The sequence below is a fragment of the Dipodomys spectabilis genome, unplaced genomic scaffold (genome assembly GCF_019054845.1).
Source record: "Dipodomys spectabilis isolate Male_0828 unplaced genomic scaffold, ASM1905484v1 ptg000235l, whole genome shotgun sequence".
NCBI lineage: Eukaryota > Metazoa > Chordata > Mammalia > Rodentia > Heteromyidae > Dipodomys > Dipodomys spectabilis.
The window spans coordinates 1,842,298-1,868,815 of NW_024870912.1; the positions used below are offsets into that span (position 1 = coordinate 1,842,298).

The 26,518-nt window shown below is 41.9% G+C and overlaps 1 protein-coding gene across 1 annotated transcript; it reads right to left on the reverse strand.

Moving 5' to 3' along the window:
* Nucleotides 1-19,122: 19,122 nt before the first annotated feature.
* On the reverse strand, nucleotides 19,123-25,859 carry Tmem200c (transmembrane protein 200C). Its single transcript, XM_042699190.1, has 2 exons — nucleotides 23,567-25,859; nucleotides 19,123-19,241 (listed from the first exon to the last, which is right to left on the reverse strand). Exon 1 carries the CDS (start codon nucleotides 25,686-25,688, stop codon nucleotides 23,793-23,795), a length of 1,896 nt encoding a protein of 631 aa, XP_042555124.1. The 5' UTR covers nucleotides 25,689-25,859; the 3' UTR covers nucleotides 19,123-19,241; nucleotides 23,567-23,792.
* Between the last annotated feature and the right edge of the window lie 659 nt (nucleotides 25,860-26,518).

Below are 26,518 nucleotides of genomic sequence, written 5' to 3' on the forward strand. Positions count from 1 at the left end.
TACCAGTTTTCCACAGTGAAGACGATTTGATATTTGAATTTTTCCCCCTTAATGTGCTTTTCTTCTCTGCTATGTATGTCTTCAAGTTTTCCTTAGGAGCTGCACGGTACCGTGGCTGCCACCAGAGGGCACTCTGCGAGTGCCTTCCTGAGCTCTGGCTCAGGCTGTAATCCACATCCAGCTGTCAAGGGCCTGAAGGCAAGAGCTTCAACTCCAGAGACAGAACCAACCAATATTAGTTTCCCACTAGCAGATAAACTAGCAAACAAATACCTTGCACACCAGGTGTGGCTGATGGGAAGATTGCAGCTCACTCCATGTTCATCACACTCTCAGGGAGCGCAAGCAGACCTAGGCATCAAAAAAGAAAAGAACCTCAGAATTTAATGTACATTCAGGATGAAAAATTCATAATGCACTAGAGAACTGAAAGCCACCTGACTCCAGATGCAGGGCAAGATTGGAAGATCTATGCCGATCACCTCTATTTCTTCAAAGACTGTAGTCTTTTGCAGGTGGCTCTGCATGAATCTCACTTTCTTCTCCTTGGAGCCTTCTTTGGGAAAGACCTGAGCTGTGTGGTTTCCAACACATAGTCATGGAACACTAAGCAAGATTGGAGCCCAGAAGCTTAAGGCCACAATCAATCAGGACTCATTTACGTGTCCTTCATAATAACTTCTCACTTCACAGAGGCCTCCTTATTCTATGGCAGTCCTGAGTCCTGAGGCACCTCATCCCAGATTCCTAGGTAGGGGTAACTGTCAAACAATTGCCTGAAATTTGGGATGGAGGGAAACCTTCCGTCTGTTTTATTTTGTTGTGCATTATATGGTATTTTTTTGAGACAGGATCTATTTTAGTAGCCTAGGCTGGCTTGGAACTCACAATCTTCCTTGTAGGTGTACACCACCATGCCCAGCTACTGTCATTCCTTGTGCTTCACAATCAGGGCCAAACAGCCTGGGGACAGCATTGGCTCTGCTCTGGAAACAAACTGGAAAGAGAGGAAAGATGGAGGAGGGGAGAAGTGGCTCCATTAGCTCTTCTTGGGCTGTTTGGCCTCTAGCAGACAGGAATGTAGACTATGTTTCTCTCTCTCTTTACTCCCAATACTCCTCCCATGACATTCCAATGTCTTGAGCATTTTGCTGACTGTGTGGGTCACGTGGATGTGAGTTGCTGCAAAGGGCTGTCATGGTGAACAGCACAGATGTCCCGAGGGATACAACAACGCCTCATTCTTCTGGTGCATTTGGGTTGGATCACAATCTTCACAGGGATTTTTCAAAGGAGTAAATGTGGAATGCAGGAAGGTTGCCATTGCATGGATTAGCCAAGAGCCTCATTCTATGTCCTGAGGATGTTTTCCTCCAGTACTGAGGAGCTCAAGGCCTCCTCATGCTTGCCAAGCAGGTGTTCTACCACTTGAACCAGGCCTTTAGCCTCTGTGATTTTTTTTAAATCCTCAATTGCTCTGCACTCAAGGTGAAGCATAAGAGATGAAAGCAAGGCCCAGTTGTAGATAAGGGTGTTTTCTCTAGTGAAAAGTGGCTTCCTTAGGAGTTTCCACAGAATCTGATGGATTAGATTTTTTTCAGTAGATAAAGAGAAGCAACAACTTTAGATGATACACTGCTTGGAGGCACTTCTGGTAAACCTATTATAAATACGTGATAGACCCTGGTTGAAGAACCCTAGGTAAAGGCAGCTCTCTCCATGCTAAAGTAGCTCCTGAAGTTTCATTTATCTATTGCTGCATAAGATATGAACATGAACCTTGGCTCTCTCACTCTGCTGTGGGTTGCCTAGGGCTCTGCCTGCCAGCCTTGGGGGTGTATCTGGGAAAACTGTCCTCTAGATCTTCCTTTATGGACCTCTTTCTGGAATTGGTCTCAGGCTAGCATCCCCTAGGGCACAGGCATAGGCCTCTTGCAGCCTCAGCTCTGGCACTGAATATGACCTCTGCCATATTCAATTATTTAGGTTGGTCGCCTCTAGGGAAAGAGATTTACTCTCCCATCCAAGTACTAACCAGGCCCGATCCTGCTTAGCTTCCGAGATCAGGTAAGATTGGGTGCGTTCAGGGTGATATGGCTGTAGACAAGAGACATACTCTCATGATGAAGGAGATGCTATGTTTAATGTATCACATCATGGCTGATCCTGGGCCACTGATTGGCATTGAAGACCAAACAATTTCTTGAGGAGAGGAAGGCTCTTCTGTGTGTTGTGCACTAAGCTACAGACTTGACATCTACCCATTGGGGGCCAGTAGCACAAACAAACCAGTGCTAGCCATGGAGCAGTAGTTGGAATTCCAGTAGTTGGAATTTTAGTAGTGAGCCTATGCCTAGCCCTTTATTATTTTTCTTTAGATGGATTTTCTGCTTCTGGGGTCAACATCTGATTTTTTTTATCACCACACTGACTTAAAATTGCTAGTAAAAATTAATGTCACTGGGCTAATTTATTTAGTTAAGGTAACACGTTCTCAGATTGTTTTATGGATGGACACATGTGAATCCTCTCTGAATCCATACATCATTCATCAGCCAATAAATGTGGACACTCATAAGCATGAGGAAAGAATCAAGTCATCTATTTTTGGTTTTGATAGTTCCAGGCATGGACCTGTTTTGGGCTCCATAAGTCTAGGAGACACTTACTTGAAAACAAAGTTGATAGGCCCAAATGTAGCTCAGTGGTCAACTTACTAGGAACAAACCAGAAAAGGCAAAGAGGTTCAGTTTGTCAAGGAGAATAAAAATGGAGTCACATAATTTGCTGAGTTTTGAGTTAACTGTGTGTTTCCTCGCCCCCCCCCCCCCCCCCCGCCACCTCCACCTGTGACATTGCTAAGTCATGTGATTTGGGAGTATAATTTGTGGAGTTGCATTTTTTAGGAAGGCTCTTTATCATTTAAACAGCCTCTTCTTCCCGGCAAAGGGCTAATTTTCAGGTTTTTCTTATACTTTATTGTTCCCTTCCCTACATATCTGAGATGCATTAATCATTACAAAAATAACAGGAACTCTTCACGTTTTCAAATGCCAGATGTGTTCAGGTTGGAAAATGGCACGCTCCCAGGCTGTAACAACCTAGCTTTTCCCAGCTGCTTAGAGCTGTTTGTGATGATGATAATCTGGACTGAGAGGTGTTGCTGACACCATTATTTCTTGAAAGAAATAGAAAGGCCCAGCATCTTTCCCTGCAGAACGCATCACATTTTGTTGTCTCGGTTCTTTGATATTACCAGGAAATCATGGAACTGTGAGAAAGAAGAGAGACAACATTCATATTCCACAGGAATATCTCTATCTATTTATCTGTCTGTCTGTCTATCTATCTATCTGTCTATCTATCTACCTATCTATCTATCTATCTGTTTCTACTTCATCTTAGGGTAGAACTTTCTGCTTACAGGACTGGACACAGCAGAAAGACAAGGTGGTGAAGTAGGGAGGTCAGGACTGGCTGGCGCCATATTGGCCACATGGTAGATGGTAGGGTCTGGCATCTTGTCTTCATGGTGGGGAAAGACGAATTCCTGCCTCCCAGGTGATGGGCATGCCTAAATTCCTGGAGGCAGGAGTGAGCATCTGGCTGACAGGTTTCTAAACCTGTCAGGCCAGTGCCTGGGACTGGGAATTTCCTGTGACCCTACCCTCTGTCCTGACCCAAATTAAGCTTGGAACAACATAGACACCATTAAGCCATGCCACATGCCTCCATGTTCATGTCCTATCTCCTGTCTCCTGGCTGTACTCTGGTCACCATGGTGTCCCAATTCAGCTCTCCATTGGGGCCGAATTGATTTGTTGGTATTGTTTTGGTTCTTTCCTCCCTGGTCTGTTTCCTAACTGTGTTAGGTATATTTGCTGGCTGCTCTGTGTTCTGAGACTTCAGAGTCCAGGCCAGGCCAAGTACTGGCTGGCTATTAAAGACTCCTTTGACACCTTTGACCATGCTTCTGTGGACTTCTTGACTCCTGAGTTACTTCAGTGGTTTGTCCCAAGTCCAAATCCTTTCATACTTACCTTATAAATAAAGGACTCTAAATGTTTCTTTTGCATTGAGCAAGAAAGCAATCTTTAGAAGCTGGTGCCAGGTAAAGAGAGTTATCTGTGGCATGAACACAGTTACAAAATTACCTTCACAGGTCTGATGAATGGCTGCCAGATTTTAATTGGAACCTACACATGAAAAGACAGGTTCTTTTCACTGTGTATAAATAATCACAGCACAGTGGAAATGTAGCAGCTATAGGAAGAGTTACAGCAAATAACTTCCTTTGGAACCTGTAAAGCTCCTTTTTCTTTCTATCCATTTTTCACCCACCAGCCCTTCGTGTAGCTGGCACCTCTCTGCTTCCTAGAATTGTGGAGAATGCTCCCTAGACTTATCTTCTAATCCAGGTTTGCAATTCTGCCTCTTTGATATTTACTCACTTTCGATTTTCTTCAATATTAGGTGAAGAGTGTTTGCCTTGGTTTGCAAAAGTTCTTCTATAAATGGTTTAAAGGTTCCTTTTCCATATCATATTGGATTAGGTTCCTAAACGTGTGGTAGAGCATTCACCTGTATTGAACTTGCTAAGTGTTCCCTGCCTGCTCAGAGCTTGCCTTCCATCGGTCATTCACTACAACAATAAGCACTTGAAGCCAGAGGCCAGATTGATCTTTAATATATGTGTGATGCTGAAAGGGTCAAATCTGAGCCAGAAGTATTTTGTCAAAGATTATCACAAGAATATCAGCTTTGTTAATGTCACAGAAGTAATTTTCAGCCTCATTTACATCACTAGTCTCAATGATACACTTTGGATATAGATTGTTCAGATGTAAGAATGATGCATAGTCCACACACAGAGAGATTTCACAGGAATAATCTGAGAGATTAAAAGTAGAAGAAAAACAACACAAAGGTAAATTATGTCATAGCAATAAAAATTATGCTGGCACTGAAAAAAATCTTAAAAAAGACACAAATGTCACATAATACTTTAAGAACATGAGAACTTAGGCTCAATGCAAATATGTTAGTTGAAAATAAATTAACATTGAAATATCTTCAGGCAGGCCTGGTGAACTAGATCTTTCAGTAAAGCATGAGTCTTTAAGTCTCTCTCTCTCTCTCTCTCTCATCTCTCTCTCTCTTCTTTCTTTTTCCTTCCTTTCCTTCTTTTCCCTTCCCTTCTTTTCTTCTTGTTCTTTTTTTTTTTTTTGTGCTGGTCCTGGGGCTTCAACTCAAGGACTAGGACCATCCTCAAGCTTTTTTGTTCAAGGCTGGCACTGTACCACTTAAGCCATACCTCCAGTTCTGGCCTTTTGGTGACTAATTGGAGCTAAGAGTGTCACAGGCTTATCTGCTAGGGCTGACTTTAAACTGTGATCCTCAGATTTCAGCCTCCTGAGTAGCTAGGATTATAGACGTGTGTCACCAACCCCTGGCTTGAGTTGCTTTCTAAGGTTGAGAGTCTAACCTATGACTCTTCATGATCATTTCACTGAAACCACCCCACAGGGGCATTTAAACTGTCAACATTGGGCCAGGAAGTCCATTGAGCTAACAGTTGATGGATGATCTACATGCAAATCCTGTCTTAGACTGAATCCAGATGTTTACCAAGACCAAGACAATCAAAGTACCAATTATGTAACCCTCTCACCTCTGCTACATGTCAAACATAGAGAAAGTATTTAGATGACTGAGGTAGGGAAAAGTAAAATTCCACGCAAACAGGAGCCATTCTTTCCCGGGGTGAGGTCCCCCTGGCAGGCACTGTGTGTTCTGTGTGCTGGGGGGACATGATTCCTGAGCCATGCTCCAGTGAGGAGGGTTGCGCTTTCCATTTGAAGGCATGCTAAAAGAGCCCAGCAGAAGGATACTGTCCGCTGTTGATACTGGAGACCCAAAAGTAATGAGATAAGCAATGAAAACAAGAATGGAATATGGCAACCAGAATTTAGACAGAAGCAACTTCTTCTTTTTTGCTTTCTTTCTTTCTTTCTTTCTTTCTTTCTTTCTTTCTTTCTTTCTTTCTTTCTTTCTTTCTTTCTTTCTTTCTTTCTTTCTTTCTTTCTTTCTTTCTTTCTTTCTTTTTGTGCCAGTCTCAGGGTTCAAACTCAGGGCCTGGGCAGTATCTCTGAACTGTTTTGGTCAAGACTAGTGCTCTACCACTTGAGCCATAGCTCCACTTTTTGCTGATTAAAAATTGGAGATAAAGGAGTCACAAGCATTTCTGCCCAGGCTGGTTTCAAATCAAGATACTCTGATCTCCTCAGTCTCCAGAGTAGCTAGGATTATAGAAATCCAGCCAGAAAAGCAACTTGTGTGAACACATGTTTTAAATTTTACTCGTTTTCATTTTGTTGTGTTTCCTGGAACTTTTCCGCTAAACACGTTCATGTATGTGTAGGTAGATACAACTGTACTTATCTAAGCTTGAATGTCTAATTACCATACTATGGAATGAGATAAATAATTCAAGAGGATTTTTTGTTTTTGTTTTTCTGTTTTTACATAGCCCAGAAAAGATAATGACAGAAGGGTCATTGTGTTGTATGGAAATTAGATCAACGAGATACCGAGGTGCCACAATTAAAGAGGTCAAATTGGGAGTCTTTTATATTGGAAAGTCCACATATACAGCAGGACTCCTGTCACAAAGACCAGCAGCCCAGAACAGAGCTAGCACATAACTTTTCTAAAAAAAATATATATTTGTCAAGGTGATGTACAGAGGGGTTACAGTCACATAAGTAAGATAATAAGTACATTTCTTGTTAAACTTGTTATCCCTTCCCTCATTTTCCTCCTACTTTCCCTCTCCTCCAATCCCTCCCCCCAAATTGTACAGATCATTTCCAACATATTGTCTTGTGAATATCACTGTTGCATTGGTTTCCCCCTTGTCTTTTCTCTCACCATTCTGTTTTTTCCCTTCCCTTCCTTAATTCAGATAAATATACATACAATACCAAGGTACCAAAATCAAATGTGGTAACAACAGGGGATATACCATAGGAGGAAGAACATACAAAAGAAACAAGAAACAAAAGAAACAAGAAATCACATAGTACATTAAAAACAACAACAAAGACAAACCTCTTGTGTCCATGTCTTGGAGTTTATTTCGCTTAACATATACATAGCTATTGAGCTATTCTGGTTATCTAGCACATAACTTTCAAAGACAAAAATCACATGTTGTGGGGGGAGACCAAGCTTTAACAAAAGTGTCATACATGAAACAAAGAGGGCTAGATGAAGATAGTTCTTCCTAATAAAGGAATTATACATAAGCAAAGCAAACTAGATGGGGATACTTAATTCTAACAAAAGTGTCATATATAGGCAGAGCAAACTATCCAGGAAACCAATAAGGAGCAATCAGGATCTCAAATATCGAGGGGAAGCGTGAACTTCCTACAACACATGATTTATTTTCAATCCAAAGGTTGCAAACCTCTAGAGTTCTCAGAAATTCCCCATCTTCTGTTAACTTCTATCAAGATGCCAAGATGGCATTGCTTAGATCCAGTATCCATATTTCAATTACTAAGGAAAAGACAAGAGTTGTCAGTTAAAAGATTCTGGTGACTGCAGGAAGGAAGAGGTTGGGTAGCAGATCTCATGAAAGGTTTCCCTCAAAGGCTCTTGTCTCTTCAAACTTTGTTAACATCTCTGTCCCTCAGAATGTGACTGGCTGTGGACAGCTGATGAAGATGGCCTTTGAATATACCAACATAGGTGAAGATGAAATGAAGTTATTAGAGCCAATCCTGGTCATCAAAAACCATGTGGGCTGCCGGGCACCGGTGGCTCACGCCTGTAATCCTAGCTATTCAGGAGGCTGAGATCTAAGGATAATGGTTCAAAGCCAGCCCAGGCAGTAAAGTCTGTGAAACCCTTATCTCCAATAAAAACCACCAGAAAACCAAAAATGGCCCTGTAGCTCAAGTGGTAAAGCGCTAGCCTTGAGCTGAAGCGCTGAGGGACAGCGCTCAGGCCCAGAGTTCATGACCAACAAAACAAAACAAAAAAACCACGTGGGCCTTAAAGATCATTGGAGACTCAGGGAAGAGAGCAAGACAAAGAAGAGATCTCAGGAGAAAATAATCCTAGAATGCTGGCCTCCAGAATGATAAGAAAATAGCTTTCTGTCATTTTAGCCCCCCTATCTGTGGTGCTTTGCCATGGTAGCCTGAGCTGACTATGGCTCTGGGAATCCCAACTGTGTATTTGCACACACAGGACCACAATGGATGTTGATGGAGAGAAAGTCACTCACAGGGCTGTGAAGAGATATGGCTCCACTTTGAAACAGGATAGCAGGTATGAACACCTTCATGTGGAAGTTGGCTTAGCATCCTGGTCCTTCAAGGAGGTCTAGGTTTTGCATAAGTCACTGTAATGCAAATAAGAAATCTTGGAATTAAGGTGTTCCTGAGGAAGATCTCCCCCTCCATCATTCTAACTCTGCCTCTTTGTACTTGCCTTTCTACTTCTGTGGAAGTTAAGTGTTACCAACTTTATTCTTACCCACTCATGTATGCCCATTTCTTAGAACCAAAGGACAACACATATTTTAAATGACTGATCAGCATTAATGATTGAATTCTGGGTTGTGCTATCCTTGAGCCTGTATCAAACTCCCTGGGAGGTTTGTGAAAACTGTGACAACACAGGTTGCCATCCCCTGCCTCCATACATTCTAATTCAATCTGTTTAGGAGGAGCCTGAGGATCTGCATTTCTAACAAAATTCCAGCAGCTGTGCTGTAGGTCCAGGGCCCATAGCTTCTCAGTCACTCACCCAGGGCCTCAGAATGAAAGAAAACACATCATTAGATCTCATTTCTCTTCTCTGGCTCTAATCAGGTTGCACACTAGAGAGGATATATATTTTTTCTGTAATTGTATTTTAAATTAAGCCTCTGCTCAAGGTAGATGACAACTTAGAGGGTATCAGAAAAGGAGACCTCGCTGGAATTTCCTCAAATGAAGTTCCCACAGAGCCCAGCTATATCAAGTGAGAAGACATTCTTGAAATTCCATTGAAGAAGAGCTTCTTTTCTTGGAGAATGAGGAAGATTAGTTTCCTTTTTTTTTCTTCTTCCTTCTTTTCTTTCTTCTTTCCTTCCTTCCTCTCTTCTTCCCTCCCTCCTTCCCTTCTTTCCATTCTTCTAAAGTTATATAGGAATTTGAACTCAGGACCTTGTGCTTGGTAGTCAGGTAATGTACCACTTGAGCCAATCACTAGATTTCCTTTTCTTTAGTTACTTTTCAAGCAAGATATTATTAAGTTTTTGTCCAGGCTGGTCTCAGACTACAATCCTACCTATATCTCCTATGGAACAGATCTGTCCAATCACTTCCAGCTTATTGATTGAGATCAAAGTTTCAAAAGTTTTAAAGACTAGGCTGGCCTCGTTTTTGATCTCTACCTTCTAGGTAGTGGAGATTACAGGCATGAGCCACTATGCTCAGTTATTTTCTTTAGGGAATAATGGCAAGAAAAATGAATACATGTTCTGTACAGATACAATTTCTTTCTGAACATTTTTGATTCAGGGTTGTGTTGTAAGGTAAAGCCAGTGAAGCCACATCTTGGAAGTGGAATATTGGAGTCTTTATTACAATAGCAGTCTACAGACTGCCCGTTGTTACAAAGGCCTGCAGCCCCCAAATACGCATAACACAGCTAGGAAACAGGCCAGAGAGAAAAGAGAAAACAAAAACAAAAATGATACCAACAAACCAATTCAGCTCTGATGGAAAGCTGAATTAGGACGCCAAGATGACTGGAGACAAGCCAGCAGACAGGTCACAGGAAGCGATCACGGAAACACACGTGGCATGGCGTAATGGCACCTGGCCTGGTCTGGGCCTAAATAGGGTCGGCGCAGAGGGCAGGTCCTCAGGAAATTCCCAGGCCCAGGCACTGGACTGACAGGTTCAGTAACCTATCAGCTAAGTGCCTGCCCCTGTCTCCAAGGATCCGGCACACCCATCACCTGGGAGGCTGGCGCATTTCCTTCCCCGCATGAAGACAAGATGCCAGACCCTATTATCCACCATGTGGCCAATTTGGCACCAGCCAGACCTGACCTTCCTACTTGAGTTGGAAGTTGGCAGATGAAAAACCTGCACGGATAGAGATCTGACTGTATTATAGTATTTACATTTTATTAATACTTTTCATTCTCTTTATTTGTAAATCACTAAAAGTCTCTGGAGTAAAGGAAAATGTATAGCCATTCCAATGATCTAAGCTAATGATCATCATTAAACTAATCATCATTAAACTATACTGATCATTAAATTCATATAGGATATTTATTCCTTGACTTAGAAGTATTGAATTGATATTGAGCCACCAAAACAAGGACCAGAAGAGTGACACCCTATTACAATGAAATTGAAGAAACTGTTCAATGGATTTTACCTTGTTAGAATTGTGTTCGAACTGTTTCTATTTGAGTGATTATGGATTATAAATTGGAAGGTTTTTTTTTTTCTTGAAAAGAATGAATCTTTCTTATCAGCATCTAGAGAATCCGTTAGTCAAATTTGGCATTCCCTTGGGGGTACAAACAACCAGCACTCCTGCCTCTCCTCAACACTGAGCATGAAAGAGGAAGTAAAGAGGAGGGGGATGACAAACAAACTCTGGCATGGAGGAGGCCTGTGCCCTCCTATATTCATTTCAGTTCTTTGACTGTAAGCACACTTTCCAACTCTTGCTAACAAACAGAAGTAAACCAAAGCAGACATTAAGGAACTGGAATGATCCTAGCCTATCTAACAGCAAACAACCTTGCAAGCCATCACTTCACAAGAACCAAGGCATCTCCAAGACCTTCAGTGACAAGTTTTTGCAGACTCTGTTTCACAGCCTTACTGTTGACATCGCCACCAGCTTCCAGCTTCGAAGGCTTCTGGCCTATGGATGCCCCTTTTCACATTTAAAGTCATGGAACAGAAAAGTTTCTGGCCAAGACTGGGTCAGGTGTCGACCTCTAGATCAATAACTTATGGTCAGAGATCAAATCTGCTATGGCAAGTGTGGAAATTGGCTTTGTCATCAATGGTGTTCCAAAGCAGGAAGGAGATGCAGCTATATCAAGTAGTATTCACAACCCTGCTTTAACATTTGACTCTCTGTGGCTCCCTAGGTAATCTCTGGTACATTAACATCACTTCCCACTTCATCATCCTGCTAAGGTGATCTACTAGTCATCACTCTCTGAGTTTAGTCTTTATGTTCTCCTAGTCAGTCATACATCATTACTGATGCTCACACATTCATATAGGGATACATGTAACTTTTTAAATTCATACGGGGGAGCCTTTGTTTTGCTGGAAGAGGGTGTAGGGATTTTGGTTTTCTTTAGTTTTTACTTACCTTATATTAGTTGTACAAAGGAGTTGCCATTTAACAAAGCAGTTTATGAATACAAAGTGTCAGGCTTGGAGGAATGGCTCAGTTGGTAAAGCCCTAGCAAGTACTAAGTTGTAGTTGCTGCAGTCTTGTTCCTAAAAATAAACAATATATTTTTGTTTACTACACTTTTCATTTTGTTAAATCTGAGGGAAAATCCGCTTAACAAAAAGTTAGCCATGGCAATCATCATAAATGTACAGTGTGCTGGCATTAAACACACATACAATTGTTGTATAACCATCTAGAGCTGGGCGCTGGTGGCTCACACCTGCAATCCTACTCAGGAGGCTAAGATCTGAGGATCATGGTTCAAAGCCAGCCCAGGCAAGAAAGCCAATGAGACTCTTATTTCCAATAAACCACCAGAAAAACCAGAAGTGGTGCTGTGGATCATGTGGTAGAGCACTAGCCTTGAGCTAAAGAGCTGAGGGACAGTGCCCAGACCCAGAGTTCAAGACTATGACCAACAAAAAAAAGCTGGGGGTGGGTGCTACTGTCTTAGCTGATATTGTTGATATAGTTAATTATCACAATGAAGGGCATTTAGGGAGACAAAGAGACTGGAATGCAGGAGATCCTGGCAGTACCTGTTACCAGTATTAGGCATAAATCTGAAGGAGTTTAAATTAATATTCATAAACCAAACATGTACATTCATGTTTATTGAAGGTTTTTTTTACAGAATAGCCAAATGGTGGAATCAGACCAGACAACCAATGAGAAGAAAATTATATCTATATGTACATGTATACATAAATATGAAATATTAGTCATAAAGAAAATAAGGTCATGTAATTTTCAGGAAAGTACATGAAGCTGAAGATTATTATTTTGAGGGAGATAATCAAAGCTTAAAAAATCAAACAACACAGATTCACTACTTTATCATATGCAAATACATCATATACATGCAAATGTACATTCACCCATATGTATGTATGTATGCATAGAATCCAATCACAACTATAGGAGTGTTAGGAGACTAGGGGAAGGGAACACAACAAAAGAGAATTTGAAATGTGAATAATGTTCACATGTATGAAAATGGCATGATTCACATGTATGAAGAAATTTCAAAGCTGTTAAACAAGGAAAATTGGGAAGAAAAGAACAATAGAGATCATTCTTATTAAAATGTAATGTACACACTGTGAAATGTCATGGTGAGGCAATGTGGCTCAGTTAACACACACTACAAAAATGAATGGGAGGGCAGGCTGGAAGGTGGCCCAGTGGTAGAGCGCTTGCCTTGCATGCATGAGGCCCTGGGTTCGATTCCTCAGCACCACATAAACAAAAAGAAAAAAGCCAGAAGTGGCGCTGTGGCTCAAGTGTAGAGCACTAGCCTTGAGCTGAAGAGCTGAGGGACAGCGCCCAGGCCCAGAGTTCCGGCCCCACGATAGGACCTCCCCCCCAAAAAAACTGAATGACAGGGAAAGGAAATAAGACTCTGGAAGGTTAGATATCTAAGGTGGACAGAAAGAGGATGAGTGAAGGTAAATGTGGTCAAAGTATCTTAAATAATATATAAAAATAGAACAATAATAACTGTTGGCATTGTTTTATGAAGGGGAGAATGATAATATGTTGTCTACATGTTTGGAAAGTCACAGTGAAACCCAAAGTATTTGCTAGTAAAAAAGAAATTTAACAAACATTTTTTTTACATATCAGTGTCCTCCACGAAGGTATGATGTTTATTTCAAGGTCAGGATGTGTATTATTTCACTGCCTTCATTGTTAAGCCCAATTTGTGATAATTAGAAGGTTTATGATAAATCTTTGATGAAAATATTGACAAATAAGAGACACTACATTAGGAGATAATGCAAGCATTAGTATTTTTTACAAACAGAAACTGGTAGTGAGTCTTAAAATGATAGCTGTTCACATTTCCAGGATGAAACCCTATCTACACAAAATAATTCAGAAAGAAGGCATAGTGAACAAATGTTATTGATGGTAATAATGGTGACAGAAAGAAACCTTTCATTATTGAATCGCATTTTCTCAGAGATAACAGGGTAGAGAGGGTGAGCGTTCATTTTTTTTATATAGCAAAAGTACACAGTATATTGAAATGTGGCATTTATTTTTATGTTAAGGAGTGCATACACCTGCTGGCCAGCAGGGGGTGTGAAAAGCTGGGAAATCTAAGGTTTTAGAGCAAACACTAAAACAAGGTGAAGATACCAAACTAGGGATTTTTTTTTAAAAAAGCATAAGAAAGCAATTTCACACACCGCAGTCTGAAAAATTGGGATTTGGGCATATTTAAAATACTCCTCAACTTAAAATGGCTTTGAATTGTACATTATACCTTATCATAGGAGCACCCAGCTAAAGACATATCGGACCATGATCGATACAGGTATTCAACAATGATAAAAAAAAAAAAAAAAAAAAGGATAAATCATTTCTAACCTCAAGAAACTGATTTTTTTCTTTACCAGTAATAAAATTCTCACCACTTTGATGCCAATTATCCCCAGTTCTTGAATCCTTTATTATGGCCTACAGAAAACCATAACTAAGTGGAACCTAATGATACTATTTAAATGAATTTCCCTAGGTATGTTACAATAAGATAAATTTGTATTGCTATCACTGTGGTTTGCTTATTTTGTAAGCAAGAGTCTTTTAGATTCTGCTTTGAAATTCAAGGAGAAATTCACAGATGAGTTCCACGAAAACTAATTGAGAGAAAAATTTAATTCACTTCAAGTTTACAGCACCTCTACAAATGACTGCTTACAAGAAGATTCTTTGCACACTCTCCAAAGTAAATCTTTCCTTATAATCATCCCCAACTGGTATCAGAAGGAATCTAAGCTTCTTGAAAATGATTTGACCATCTCTGAATTTTCTAATTACAGTCCAAGTTTTAAAAAATAATAAATCTGCATAGTCAACCTCATAGCTTAGGTGCATAAATTATTCCTGTTTTGTTTTAATTAAATTATGCAAATTTAGTCTGAAATCAGTTCCAATGCCTATAAAATTCACATTTGTTTGGCTCACTTCACTCTCAGGTTTTTCTTTTTTTCAAGTCTCATCAAGTCCTCATGATTAGGCCAAGGGTGCAAAAACACTTGAGTTTCCATTTATGGCCATATTGATAGTAGAAGGTATAATGAAAATATAAACCATTTGATATGACAACCAAAATATAATATAAAAATTGACTGGGGAATTTGTCATTAAGTCTCCTGTATCTGCTTGAGTAGAGCAACTACAATGAAGTCCATTCATAAGCCTGACCTATGATAAAATTCTGACACTGAAATGATGTTTGGGAATTTACTGATTTCTTCAGGTTGCTATTTGTCACAAATCTTGTCATTCTTGTTATCTACTTAAAGTTTTCTGCACTATCCTGTGTGACTTATTCTCTAAAGTATTTGTTTTTTTTTTCTTTACAAACCTTAAAGGTAAACAAAGTTGCAAAGATGACTTGCCTCATGTTTAGCAGCTCATTATAGGGGCATGAGGCATACACACACACACACACACACATACACACACACACACACAAGTTATGACCATCTTTAGTCCCTAACTTTTGCAACTCAATATCCAGTTTTCTTCCACTAGTACTATCATCAATCCTAATTTTTATTTCAATACCCTGATTCCCAAATCTACAATTCCAGTCTAGGACTTGGAAATCAATCTCAGACATTCATCAAGTTTTTGACATGATGATTAAAAAGTAATAATGCTCTGGATTTTTAATAGATGTTGTGGTTCATCCTCTCAAAATTGACCACTTAGGCATAGTTATGAAGCAAAAGTTACAATGACTGGATAGCCTATTCTGAAGCCCAACTTAGTATCTTATTTCTGTCTTTGGCCCATGAATTAGTTTTGCTGGAAGGCTCTGGGCAATGGGGAAGCATTAAGGATAAAGATCTTTCATTGTGGTTGAAGTTGCTCTTCCTCTGCTGTGTGAATGAAACCAGAAAGTGAGGCAGCATGGCACACTTCCTGGTTCTCACGGTTTTCAGACTCTAGAAAAAGCATTTCATTCAACCCTCAACTCCAGGGCTTTTCCTCTCAAACAGCTTTTTAGAACTGTAATTTCTAATTTTCTTCCAAATGATTATGGGAACATAGCTAAACAATTATACATCTCAACCATCACGTAAACCAGTTTAATTAACATTTGTCAGGCACGTCATATTTATACAATCGTTAGATTAGTTTCTAAAACTATGTTGCATCAAGCGTTGCCACACATCAAATTAGATTATTTTTCTTCATGGCACTAATCAGGCCTGAAGTGTTTTTATCCTTTTCATATCATTGTATTTATTTTTACTATGATATGATACTTCTGCTGAAGGTGATTCATACTAGCCAGATGCTCTATTCTATTTATTTGTATGTGTTATGTTGAATTGCCTTTGACTCAATTAAGTTGGCATTTTTAGGCAGTTAAATCATCATTAAATTTCCTTTTCATTCATGTAATAATAAAAGGAGTGGTGGAAAGCATTCACCACCGTATCTCTGATGTAATCAGAATATAAGTACAGAGAGAGGGAAGTGTCCACTGTCCAGCACCCTTGGGATTTGGAGAATGAAGAGGTTGCAAACATGCATACTGATTGTGTCTTGACTTTTTGGAGCATTTATTTCAAGAAGATGTCAATCAATGTATTCTCCATGGGAGAAAATACAAAAATTGAGAAGCAAACTGTTGCTGAACTACTAGATATATGCCCAAATTACATTTAAGTTTATTATTATGATCATAATTTTAATACATTCATTTTTTTCTAGAGTAGTAATCTAGATAATGGCTCACAGATCAAGAAATGTTTACAGGCATGACGCTGAAATGAAACCAGGAATACAAATGAAAGAAACTGTACAACCAAATAAGCTTGCATTCCAGTAGTATCTAGTGCTACAAACACATGGAGTTGTGTGCTTACATAAGCCAAAGGATTAGCATTTAGGTCACCAAATTAATTTTGTGAATGTTCTTTACTCTTTGTCAAGATTCCCTTTGCTTCCTGACACCATGTACCTTGCCAAATTAACTTCAACACTTTACCAGGATTTCTGAATTTGAAATCTCTTATCAGCAAGTATCGCTATGCAAGATTCATTAGGAGCGCTGATTGTAAAACTTCAGTTGATAACATCTATTGAATCTTATCTGGAAATGGAAAGTTATTTTTGCAGAAGTCTCACATTCATGGGTTGGAATAAACAGTAAGCATAGTTTATATTTTTGCCTTGACTGTGCACTAAATTGATTTTGAAAAAATCAAGTATTGATATGGAAAATTCAAAAAAAATATAATTCATTTTTTTACTTTAATAGAATATTTGAATGGGAAGGTAACTTTATTTGACTTACATCTATTGCATTTATACCATATCATTCTGACCAAACATGTTTGGGGTGACTATCCTCATGTGACTAGTATTCTAAAACCCAAAGGCATTAGTTTCCAGTTTATGAAGAACACTCCTCTATAACTTACATGAATACAATAGAAATGGAGTCTTGCTATTAACAAAAATAGATTATTTTTGCTCTGATATAAACGATGCTGTAAATTGATGTAGCAATATGTAGAAATACATTCAGTTTTCATGTCTAGAGTCAGAAAAAAAATGACCTGCAGTCTGATAGAGGAGTCCCCAAGTTTATGCACCTCCAATCTTCACAGTACCTGGACAAACACAGTGTTTCTAACCACCCCAAACCCTGTCAATTGATCAATTCTTCACCCAGTTTTATCTTATTGTTTATACATCTTGGAAAATGATTTCCAGAATTTCAAATGGTAAAATAAATGGCAATTTTAAAGCAATATATAATTGAACAAAAACTGTCCTTGTTCATAAAGACAATCCTGTAGGAATAGCGCTTGCTTGGTCTAGGTACTGACACTGCTCAGTTAAGGAGTCCTGCTAATCAAGTCTGTTGCAAATAGTACATATGCAATGAATGCAACAGTGGGAATATGCTTTTGCTACTGACCTATATCTATAGGTAAAGAGATGTACAATTTTGAAGTTTTCCCCTCAAAATGAACACTTGGGTCTATTCTTCTGGAAATACTGGGGAAAAAGCACAGGTAAGCCATTCTATGAAAATCTAGGGTATTACACTTGTTTTGCCTCTGCTATTGCTTATGGTGATTTTCTTTCCTCCCCATCTGCTGATTCTATTTTCCATTTTTCTATACATGGCTGACCTTTTCTTCCCTTCTCAGGGCTTAGATGGAAGGCCCACATGACTCTCTTGCAAGGGTTACAGTACATGGAAATTTCTGGTTAATGTGACTGTCTCAAAATGAACCTCTGCAGGTAAATGTGGTCAGAAGTGGGGGGTGGGGCTTACAGATCATTCTATCCTCTGACCCTAATTAATCACATACTTACACGAGTCACCATACATAAGCAGCATAGAATAGATCTTGAAATGATCTGAGGACAATTTGTGTATTTTAACAAAAGGTCAGCAGTGTGGGCTACAGCTGCTTACAGATGTGATATTTTCTTTAAGTTATATCTCTACAAAATTAAGTAATAGTGTCATTATGCCAACAAGGCAAAGGAATGACACTAGGCCTACATGAAACTAGTTTATTGCCTCAATTGACATAATACCCTGATGAGTCATCACTATCTTTAGATTTTGATTTGTTGAAAGCATAGGCATAGTTCAAAGATAACTGACTTTCTCAACTTAAGAGGAATTATTTCAAACATTATCAGGTGTTCAGTATTTGCTACTACCAACTGGGTTCATGTCAATAATATAATGTTATGGTCAATTTCTTGTATATTGAAAAATGTACAAGTTAACTTCTAGCCATGCATTTGCTGAAAGGATATTTCCTTTTTACTTTTTCTTTTTTTCTTTTTTTGTTTGTCGGTGGTGGGGCCTGAACTCTGGGCCTGGGTGCTGTCCCTCAGCTCTTCAGCTCAAGGCTAGCACTCTACCACTTGAGCCATAGCACAGTTCCGGCTTTTTTTGCTTTTGTGGTGCTGAGGAAACGAACCCAGGGCCTCATGCATGCAAGGCAAACACTCTACCACTGAGCCACCTTCTCAGCCTCTGAAAGGATATTTCTTAAGAAACAAAAGCTACTGTACCTTTTTTCCTTTGTAAAACTCTTGTCTTCATACTGAACTATCTATAAGCAAGTGCTCTTTAATGAGGTACAAGTATATGTAGAGACACTAGCCTGAATATCTTTCTCTGCCACCTTTGGGCCTGACCCCTGGCTTCTTCCTTGCTCTTGAGAGCCAGTTTCCATGCCCTTTCTGGGACTTATCACAGGTGGGACCATAGTACAGATTATGGACAGAGGCACATCTTTATGACATTCTCAGTGCAAGCTTTTCCAGTGATTTGAGGTTACCTTGGTGCTGCATTAACCAAATGTTCTGTTGATGGCAAGCAGGGCTGTATCTCAGCTGGCATCATTAAAGGGCTAAGAGCAGAACCCACTTAATATATTATCAGATGGTGGATGGTCTCCAGGACCTTTGCTGCTGGGTAAAGGCTAGAGCAGCCCACACAGAACCACTAGTGTGGCTCAAGGCCCATGGACTCAATGCTTTTTTTTTTTTTTAAATAAACATCAGACAGCGGGCACAGAGCCAATAAGGAGGTGTCAACCAGTCTGGAGAGGAGCAGATCGCTGTGGACTGGGGATGGACTCCTCGAGTTGTGGTTGCTTAGTAGAAAAAAATATAACTTCAATATCCACTTAATGAAACTCATTCCTTTCTTGTAGAAAACCCCAGAGGTGATTTCCCTAGAAAGGAAAAAAAAAGTCTTAGAATAATTTTGAGTTAGTCATTCAAAAGCATACTCTAAATATCTAAATTTTATTCCTGTGATATTTAGCCTTGCCCTAGAAAAAGTAAAAGATTACTCATATCTATCAAAAATCCATAAATATCATTCTTATTCTTTATTTGGTAAGAATGAAGGATATCACCACCTTAAACTGCAAGTTTCAATACAAGATCTTACTTATTAATTACATGACTATGAAATATTTTTTAATGTGTGTAAAATTATTCTGCTAATCAAAATGCTTAGTTTTTACTCATTTTATGTGGGGGGGGAGGCTTTTTTCCATCATGTCCTCTAGCTCCATAACCAATGTCTCCAATCAATCACAACTGCCTCTTTATAAGAAACACACAATGTTGGAAGAGAAACAGCATAGAAAGTACTTTGTCTAGACAACTTCATAACTCAATAGAACTTCTGATCTGTACTATGGGACTTTATATGATACACAAGAACTGAGATCTCAGGTACCTGGTGGCCTTTCTGATGAGAACAGCTTCAATCAAATGGGAAAAAATAATTAAGCACATTTGGGCTCTTGTTCACATTAAATATCATCGTGATCATATACCATAAAAACATTTATCTAGTTTTTGTTGGTTCTGTATTCTGGCAAGGCTCAGATATCTGAACTTGTCCTCGGTCTTTAAGTCCTATTTTTGCTGACATACCTAAGTTATTAAAACTTTTCAGTACTGTAAAGTTATGATTGTCCCTTAGCAAATTTAGACTACTAATTACTTTTCTCAATTTTGCCTTATTAAGAGCGTTAACATTCACTGAACGTTTTTGTGTGCCAGGAATTGTTCTAAATCCTTTAAGTACATGTGTTTATTTAGAGCTTATTTGAATGGTTATTCCTGAGTCAAATGCTACTTATTACTTATTTCTATTTAATAGATGTAGAACCCCTGCAATGTTGTTTCACCCTTTTAAGTGACAGTTGGAACCATTCTACTACGGTGTCTTATATAGTAGGTTTTTAAGACTAAATTTATTCTGTTAGCAAAAAGTAAATCCAACCAAGTGCTGATGGTTCACACTTGTAATACTGGTTACTCAGGAGCCTGAGAATTGAGGATCTGGACAAATCCATCAGACTCTCTGATAAACCAGCAAAATGCTGAAAGTGGAGGAGTGGCTCAAGGTAGAGCACCAGTCTTAACCAAAAAAAAAAAAAAAAGCTAAACAAGAGCAGAAGACCCTGAGTCCAATTCCCCAAGACTGCACACAAAAAAAGAAAGTCCATTTAAGTTTTTCCTACTTGAAAAAAAATACCTATTAAAGCTACTAACATTATGTGTCAAGTCTAATAAGAGCATTTTATTGATTCACTTAATCTTCACTTTTGTGATGTATACACCACTGTTAATCCTGCTGTATGGAAGGGAGAACTGAATACCGAAAGGCTAAGTGGTTTGCCTATAGTCACACAGCTAGGACTTCTTAGAAATTCAAGAGAGACAGAGAGAAAAAAAAAAATCTCTTGACTGTTATCGTAATTATATCTGCCTACTCTTCCTTGCCACTGCTCTTTGCCCCTGAACAAATTGGTCCATCTTTCTACGTCATACCAACCCTGTTTCTAAAAGGTGGGGGTAGTCCCAGGATCCATAATCCATGAGGTCCCTTTAAATACTCCAATTGACTAGGTACCCAAGCCCCTGCAAAGTATCTTAGTAAGAGATCCATTTTGGCCAATCCAAAGCCTAAAACATCAACTTTATCTCCAACTGTGATCCTAAACATTTCTCTGTCTGTCTCTGTGGATGTCTTTGGAAAGGGATCTGGACTACAGATGCTAAAGAGGTAGAAAGTGTTCTGGTGTTATCCATTTCCGCTCAGCCTCTGAAACCCTGTCCAGATAATCTTCACAGTGCTGTGCAAATCCTGGCGCCACCCTTTTCTCTGCCCTTGCTGTGTGCCCAGGGCAAGTGGTGCATTCCTCAGTATCTTTCTCAATAAAGTGGGGATAATAATAGAACTACTTCAATTGATCTTTGTGTGGGTTAATTGAGATGATATTATGAAGCTGGTAGAACAGAACTAAACCTAAAGTAAATAGCATGAACTATTGCAGAAGACTTCTGCTCCTCCTTATGAATAACAAATTACTACAATCTCAACTGCACTCAGTTCCCTTGTTGCCTGAGGAAAGCTCTGACTTCTCCCAACATTGGGAGGCAAATAATTGAGCTCACCCTTGGTGTCATCTTGAGAAAAGAAAATCTAAGTTGTCCAATGGTTAATATAGACACAGCATGAAACTGAACAACACGGGGTATGTTACTATAACTAGGTAGCAGTATCACTAAGAATAATCAGTTGTTCAGGCAGATTTTTTTTTTTAAGTTTGTAAAGAAAATTTATATTATTGCACCCATCCCTCTTTTGATAAGCTAAGAGATAATGACTTTTCTAAATATCATGAAAGTACATTTTGGGGGACAGTATTATAGAACATCAGGACCATTTTTTCCTCTTAAATAGCACAGTCTTTCATTATAGAAATTATTTCAACATTTAAGGCAATGAAAAGGGAAATATAGGGAAATTTGACTCTTGTTTTGTGCAGTATGATAACACCATTGAGAGCTTTTAATGCTACCTGGAGATCTTGATTGATACTCTTATTAGTGTAAATTCATTTTACACCATGGAAGCACTTCGTAAATCAATCCTGAGTCTTAAAGTGTGTTATTACAACACAACCAGTCAGGGAATGTTAGAAATTTAAGACACCAAGGGAAGTTTATGACAGCAAGGGAAGTTTATGAAGTACGTTTACTCTTTGCTAAGTTATGTGTACAAATAGGATATGATTGGATGCAGGATAGAAGCAATACCCTGAACAAGTAAAGCTTGTCAAGCTAAAAGAGATAACAGAGATTACATCATCCACCAGAAGCCCAGAGGGATTAAGTGATTTGTCTGAGGTTGTGTTGGTAGTGAGTGGATGGTCCACATTTCAGTGAAGGAAGGCCCATTCTTTTGCAGCAAGCATTCAGACATCATATTACAATGGCAATACCAGTAAAGAATTTCAATAGACATACTTGCTGCATGCACAGAATGGACCAATGAACTAGATTAACCTACCAGATTCAAAAAACAGCTTTGTTTCCCATTCCATTCTCTGTTCCATTCCTCTCCCAGCTACAAGAAGGATACTTTGTTATCTCCACTTTACAGATCAGTTCTGGGGAAACTCATTCTCTGTGACATGATAAACTCTTCATAGTTAGCGAGTTCCAGGGACGGGGGCCACTCAGTCCTGCCTCTGGGCTTTTCCTGCAGGACTGGCTACTTCCCTCCTGGACATCAACAGGACCACATTTTTCCCACTGGAAAAATCCATATTTTAATCTGTGAGGATGGTCTAAGCTGCGTGAAGCACTACTCACTGGCCAAGAGAAAGCAAAACCATTCTCAGGATTCCCAGGCCACAGCAAAGGTACCACTTACTTCATATTTAAATGTATCTAAAAAAGAAATTCCTAGATCTTAAGTACTATGCTACACTTTGAAGTTAAAAATCTCCTGCAAATTGATGGATGTGCTCCTACTTCGGGGGAGAGGCCACTAAAGTCATAGAACCAATGTCACAGCAAAACATCTCAGATTCGCCAATTTGTGACATGACCACAGTGTTTTGGAAACATTCATTCCCAGGCAAAATGAGGAGATGTTATATTTAACTGTTTGGAAACTTCTTTTATTACAAAAAATATATATAGTAATGCTATTTTTCCAATACAAGTGTGATAATACTCAATAAAGCATGGTGTACTTGATATTATGAACTTAGGAATAGAACCATCTGTCCAGTTCCTGGCCCCTCCAGTCTCTACAACACACTCTTGGTAGCAAAATGCAAATATTACAAAAAAATAAAGAGGCCTTTGGACAGTTGCATGAGCAGTTGGGATGAAGGCAAGGAAAGCCCTCTTTCCTCAATTCCTCATGCTTTTGGCTTTGACTTTACTTGTAGCACTTTTCCAAAGGAATTGAGACAAACCCTTCTCTGCCCCTCAAAGGGAGGGAGATTAAAAAACAAGGAAAAGGAAAAAAAAAAGCTTGTCACTCACAAGCAGCTAGGGACAAAACCAGGGCCAGAGTTACAAGGGGCTTGGGGCTGGGGGAGGGGGGAAGGGGAGAGTTAGGGAAATTAGGGATCAAAAGAAACTGGGGTAAAGTGCACAGTTACTGTCAAAAATATATTATTATTCTTTCATTCTAAGAAAATTAAGAGAATTTGATCTAATGAACTAGATTGCTGACCTTTTAATACAATTGGTTTTCATGGAACATACAATCACCATCGGACATTAAAAAAAAAAAAAAGACTAGTTTGCTTTAAAAAAATTTGCTTGGAGTTATCTACAGGAATCTTGTGGGCACAATTCAAGCATCACATTCTTCAGCTCTTTGGCTATTGAATGGTTTCCTCAGATCAGTCGTCAGAGACTGACTGGAATGGTTTCCTGCCATCTTCTCTCTCCTTCCCCTACACGCCAGTGCTGTTCTCCAGTTCCCGGTCTTCCACCCCTTCGGCAGGAGACCTGGAAACCAGGAAGAGTTTCTCCTTGTTTGTAAACTGCCTCTGCCCGCCCTGAGGTTGCTGGGCCTCGGGTGACTCTTGGCTGGGACCCTCCGAGGGGCTCTGCTCGGGGCCGGACGAGGGGGTAGCCACACCGTCCGGTCTATTACTGACTGCGGCTTCCACCACCGACTCCACCGAGGTGTCGGCCTCCCGCAGCGGGGTGTAGCCCTTATTGCGGCCGCAGGACAGCTCCTCCGACCTCGAGCTCCGCGAGTCCAGCCGGGCGCGGGGCGAGTCCTCCGAGGGTAGGGGGGACGCGGGGCCGGCGGCCTTATCCGGAGGAGGACTGGAGTCCCGGGCCGCCCGGCTGGAGGAGGGTGGGGGCTCCGGCGAGGGCGGCGCTCGGTAGTCCGGGAGCCCGCTGGTGCTGCGCCGCCGCCAGGTCGCCTTCCCGCCGGTCCTGGGCAGGCGTCCGCCCTGCCCCCTGGCGGTGCGCCCCGGCGCCGCGCCCTCCGCGGGCTCCCCCAGCTCGCCCGCCGCCCAGCGCGCGCCGCCCTCGGCGCCTCGGAGCTCGGTCAAGCTCAGGTCCAGCTCGCCCTGCGGGATCTCCCGGGATCCGCGTTCCCCGGGCGGCCGATGCCAGCTGCAGCTCGCCCCTTGCGCGTCCCCGTCGCGGTCCCCCTGGAAGGGCGCCAGCGCCAGGGCGCTCAGCGAGGAGCCCACCAGGGAGCTGGCGGTGCTTTGGCGCCCCCAGCTCTCGGGCGGGCTGCCGGGCGCCGGGCTGCTGCTGCCGCTGGCGGCTTTGGTGCGGGTGGCGGAGGCCGCAGCCACCGCGGCGATCGCGGTCCGGCGACGGCTGGCCAAGCAGGAGCGCTCCCGGTAGATGCTGTAGACGGCCTCGGCCAGGCTCGGGGGCTCCCGCGGGCAGCCGGGGGACGAGTCTAGGTCTGGGGGGGACGCCGTGCCCCGGGCTCCGCTGCTGCCGCCGCCTACCGCCCCGGGGTGGGGCCAGGAGCCCCGGGCCAGCAGCGCTGCCGCCCCGAAGGCGTCCCCGGAGCCCGCGCAGCTGCCAGGCTTCAGCTCCAGCCCCCGAGACTGCACGTAGCTGAGGAAGCCATTGAGCGGCGCCGCCCCGGGGGTGGCCGAGGCCGGCGCCGAGGACGAGGAGGAGGCGGCGGCGGCGGCCGCGGCCGCGGCGGCCGCCAGGTCTTTGGCGCGGAGGCTGTGCACGTCGATGACGGTGGAGTAGAGGTCCCGCAAGTTGATGACCTTCGTCTTCTTGTCCCGGTTTTCGTGGAGCACGGCGTTGGCGCAGATGAAGAGGAAGATGCCGATGCCCATGATGAGCGGCCCGAAGACCTTGAGCTTGTCCGAATGCAGATAACCCGAGAAGATGCGGAAGAAGAAGCCCACGGACGTGGCGGGGGACGAGGAAGAGGAGGAAGAGGCGGCCGAGCGCGCCGGAGGGGTGCTCTGGGATACACCCGTGGAACTGGAGTTGACACCCTCTGGGGTCCCCGGGTGACCCTTGGACGGGGTGCTGCCGTTACTAGCCGCTGTCTGGACGCGCAGGCCGCTGCCCACAGGGGGCGGCTGCTGTTTGGCGCCCTCCCTCTGGGCCCCGTTGGCCTTGGGCCAATAGCCCACCACCGCCATGGCGATGCCCACCAGCAGCACGAGGATCCCGCAGAGTGCGATGAGCCCGGAGATGGAGCACAGCTTCAGTTTGCCCTTCACCACCACCACGTCGTTCTTGCGTCTCCTCTTGGCTTTCCTCTTGCGCTTGGGGACCTGGCTGGGGGGCCGGAGGGGGTCCTGCTTCCGGGCGGAAATCCTCAGCAGGCCGCCTGTGGCGATCATGGCGACCTGGAGGAGAGGAGCAGGGTTGGCCCCCAGGACAGGGGTGGAGGCTGAGGCTTGTTCTGGGGGGACGCCAGCTGACCACCAGCTTGCTCAGTCACCTCCTCCTGCTACAAAGCAGAGGAGACAATCAGAGGGCTGCAGCAACACCCCACATGCCACTATTACCAGATTCCCAGTTCCCACTCCGTGTGTGTCCCTGCCTCACCCCGGGGCCAGCCAGCCCAAGGGCCTTGTACAGAGACCAGGGAGGGCTGAGTTAGGGATCAAGAGAAGGAAATGTTTCAATAACTGGTCTGTGGAGATGAAACATTGTGAGAGAAGCCTTTTTGCCCTTCCCCTCTCCCACAGGCCACACTGGCTAACATTGTTCATTTCAAACCCTCCTGGCTGGCAGCCAGTGGAGCTCTGATTATTAGTAAAAACTCAGGGTTTAGGAAATGGAAGTCGTAGTGGAGAAGTTTTCTGGCAAGAGCTTTTCTTTCCCTTTGACCCATGGAGAGGCCATGGGGAGTCAGGTCTCTAAGGAGTCACATCTGACAAAGTGGAGAGAAGAGTCACTAACAGTCCTGAAAGTTATTATTGTATCAAGATAAAAGGAATTCATTTCGCTAGGGAAAATGAAAGGCCATGTATACTGTCAGGAAGATGTCTTATTTACCTCAGATAATTGATCAGAGTTCATTGCTAAGAAAACGCCAGAAATATGTCAACATTCTGGCTACAAAAAAAAAAAAATCCCTTCACAAAGTTGTCTCTCATCTATTCTGGTTCCTCCAGCTAACTAAAGACTCTCAGCCTTCACATTTCCACTGCAACATCTGGACAGC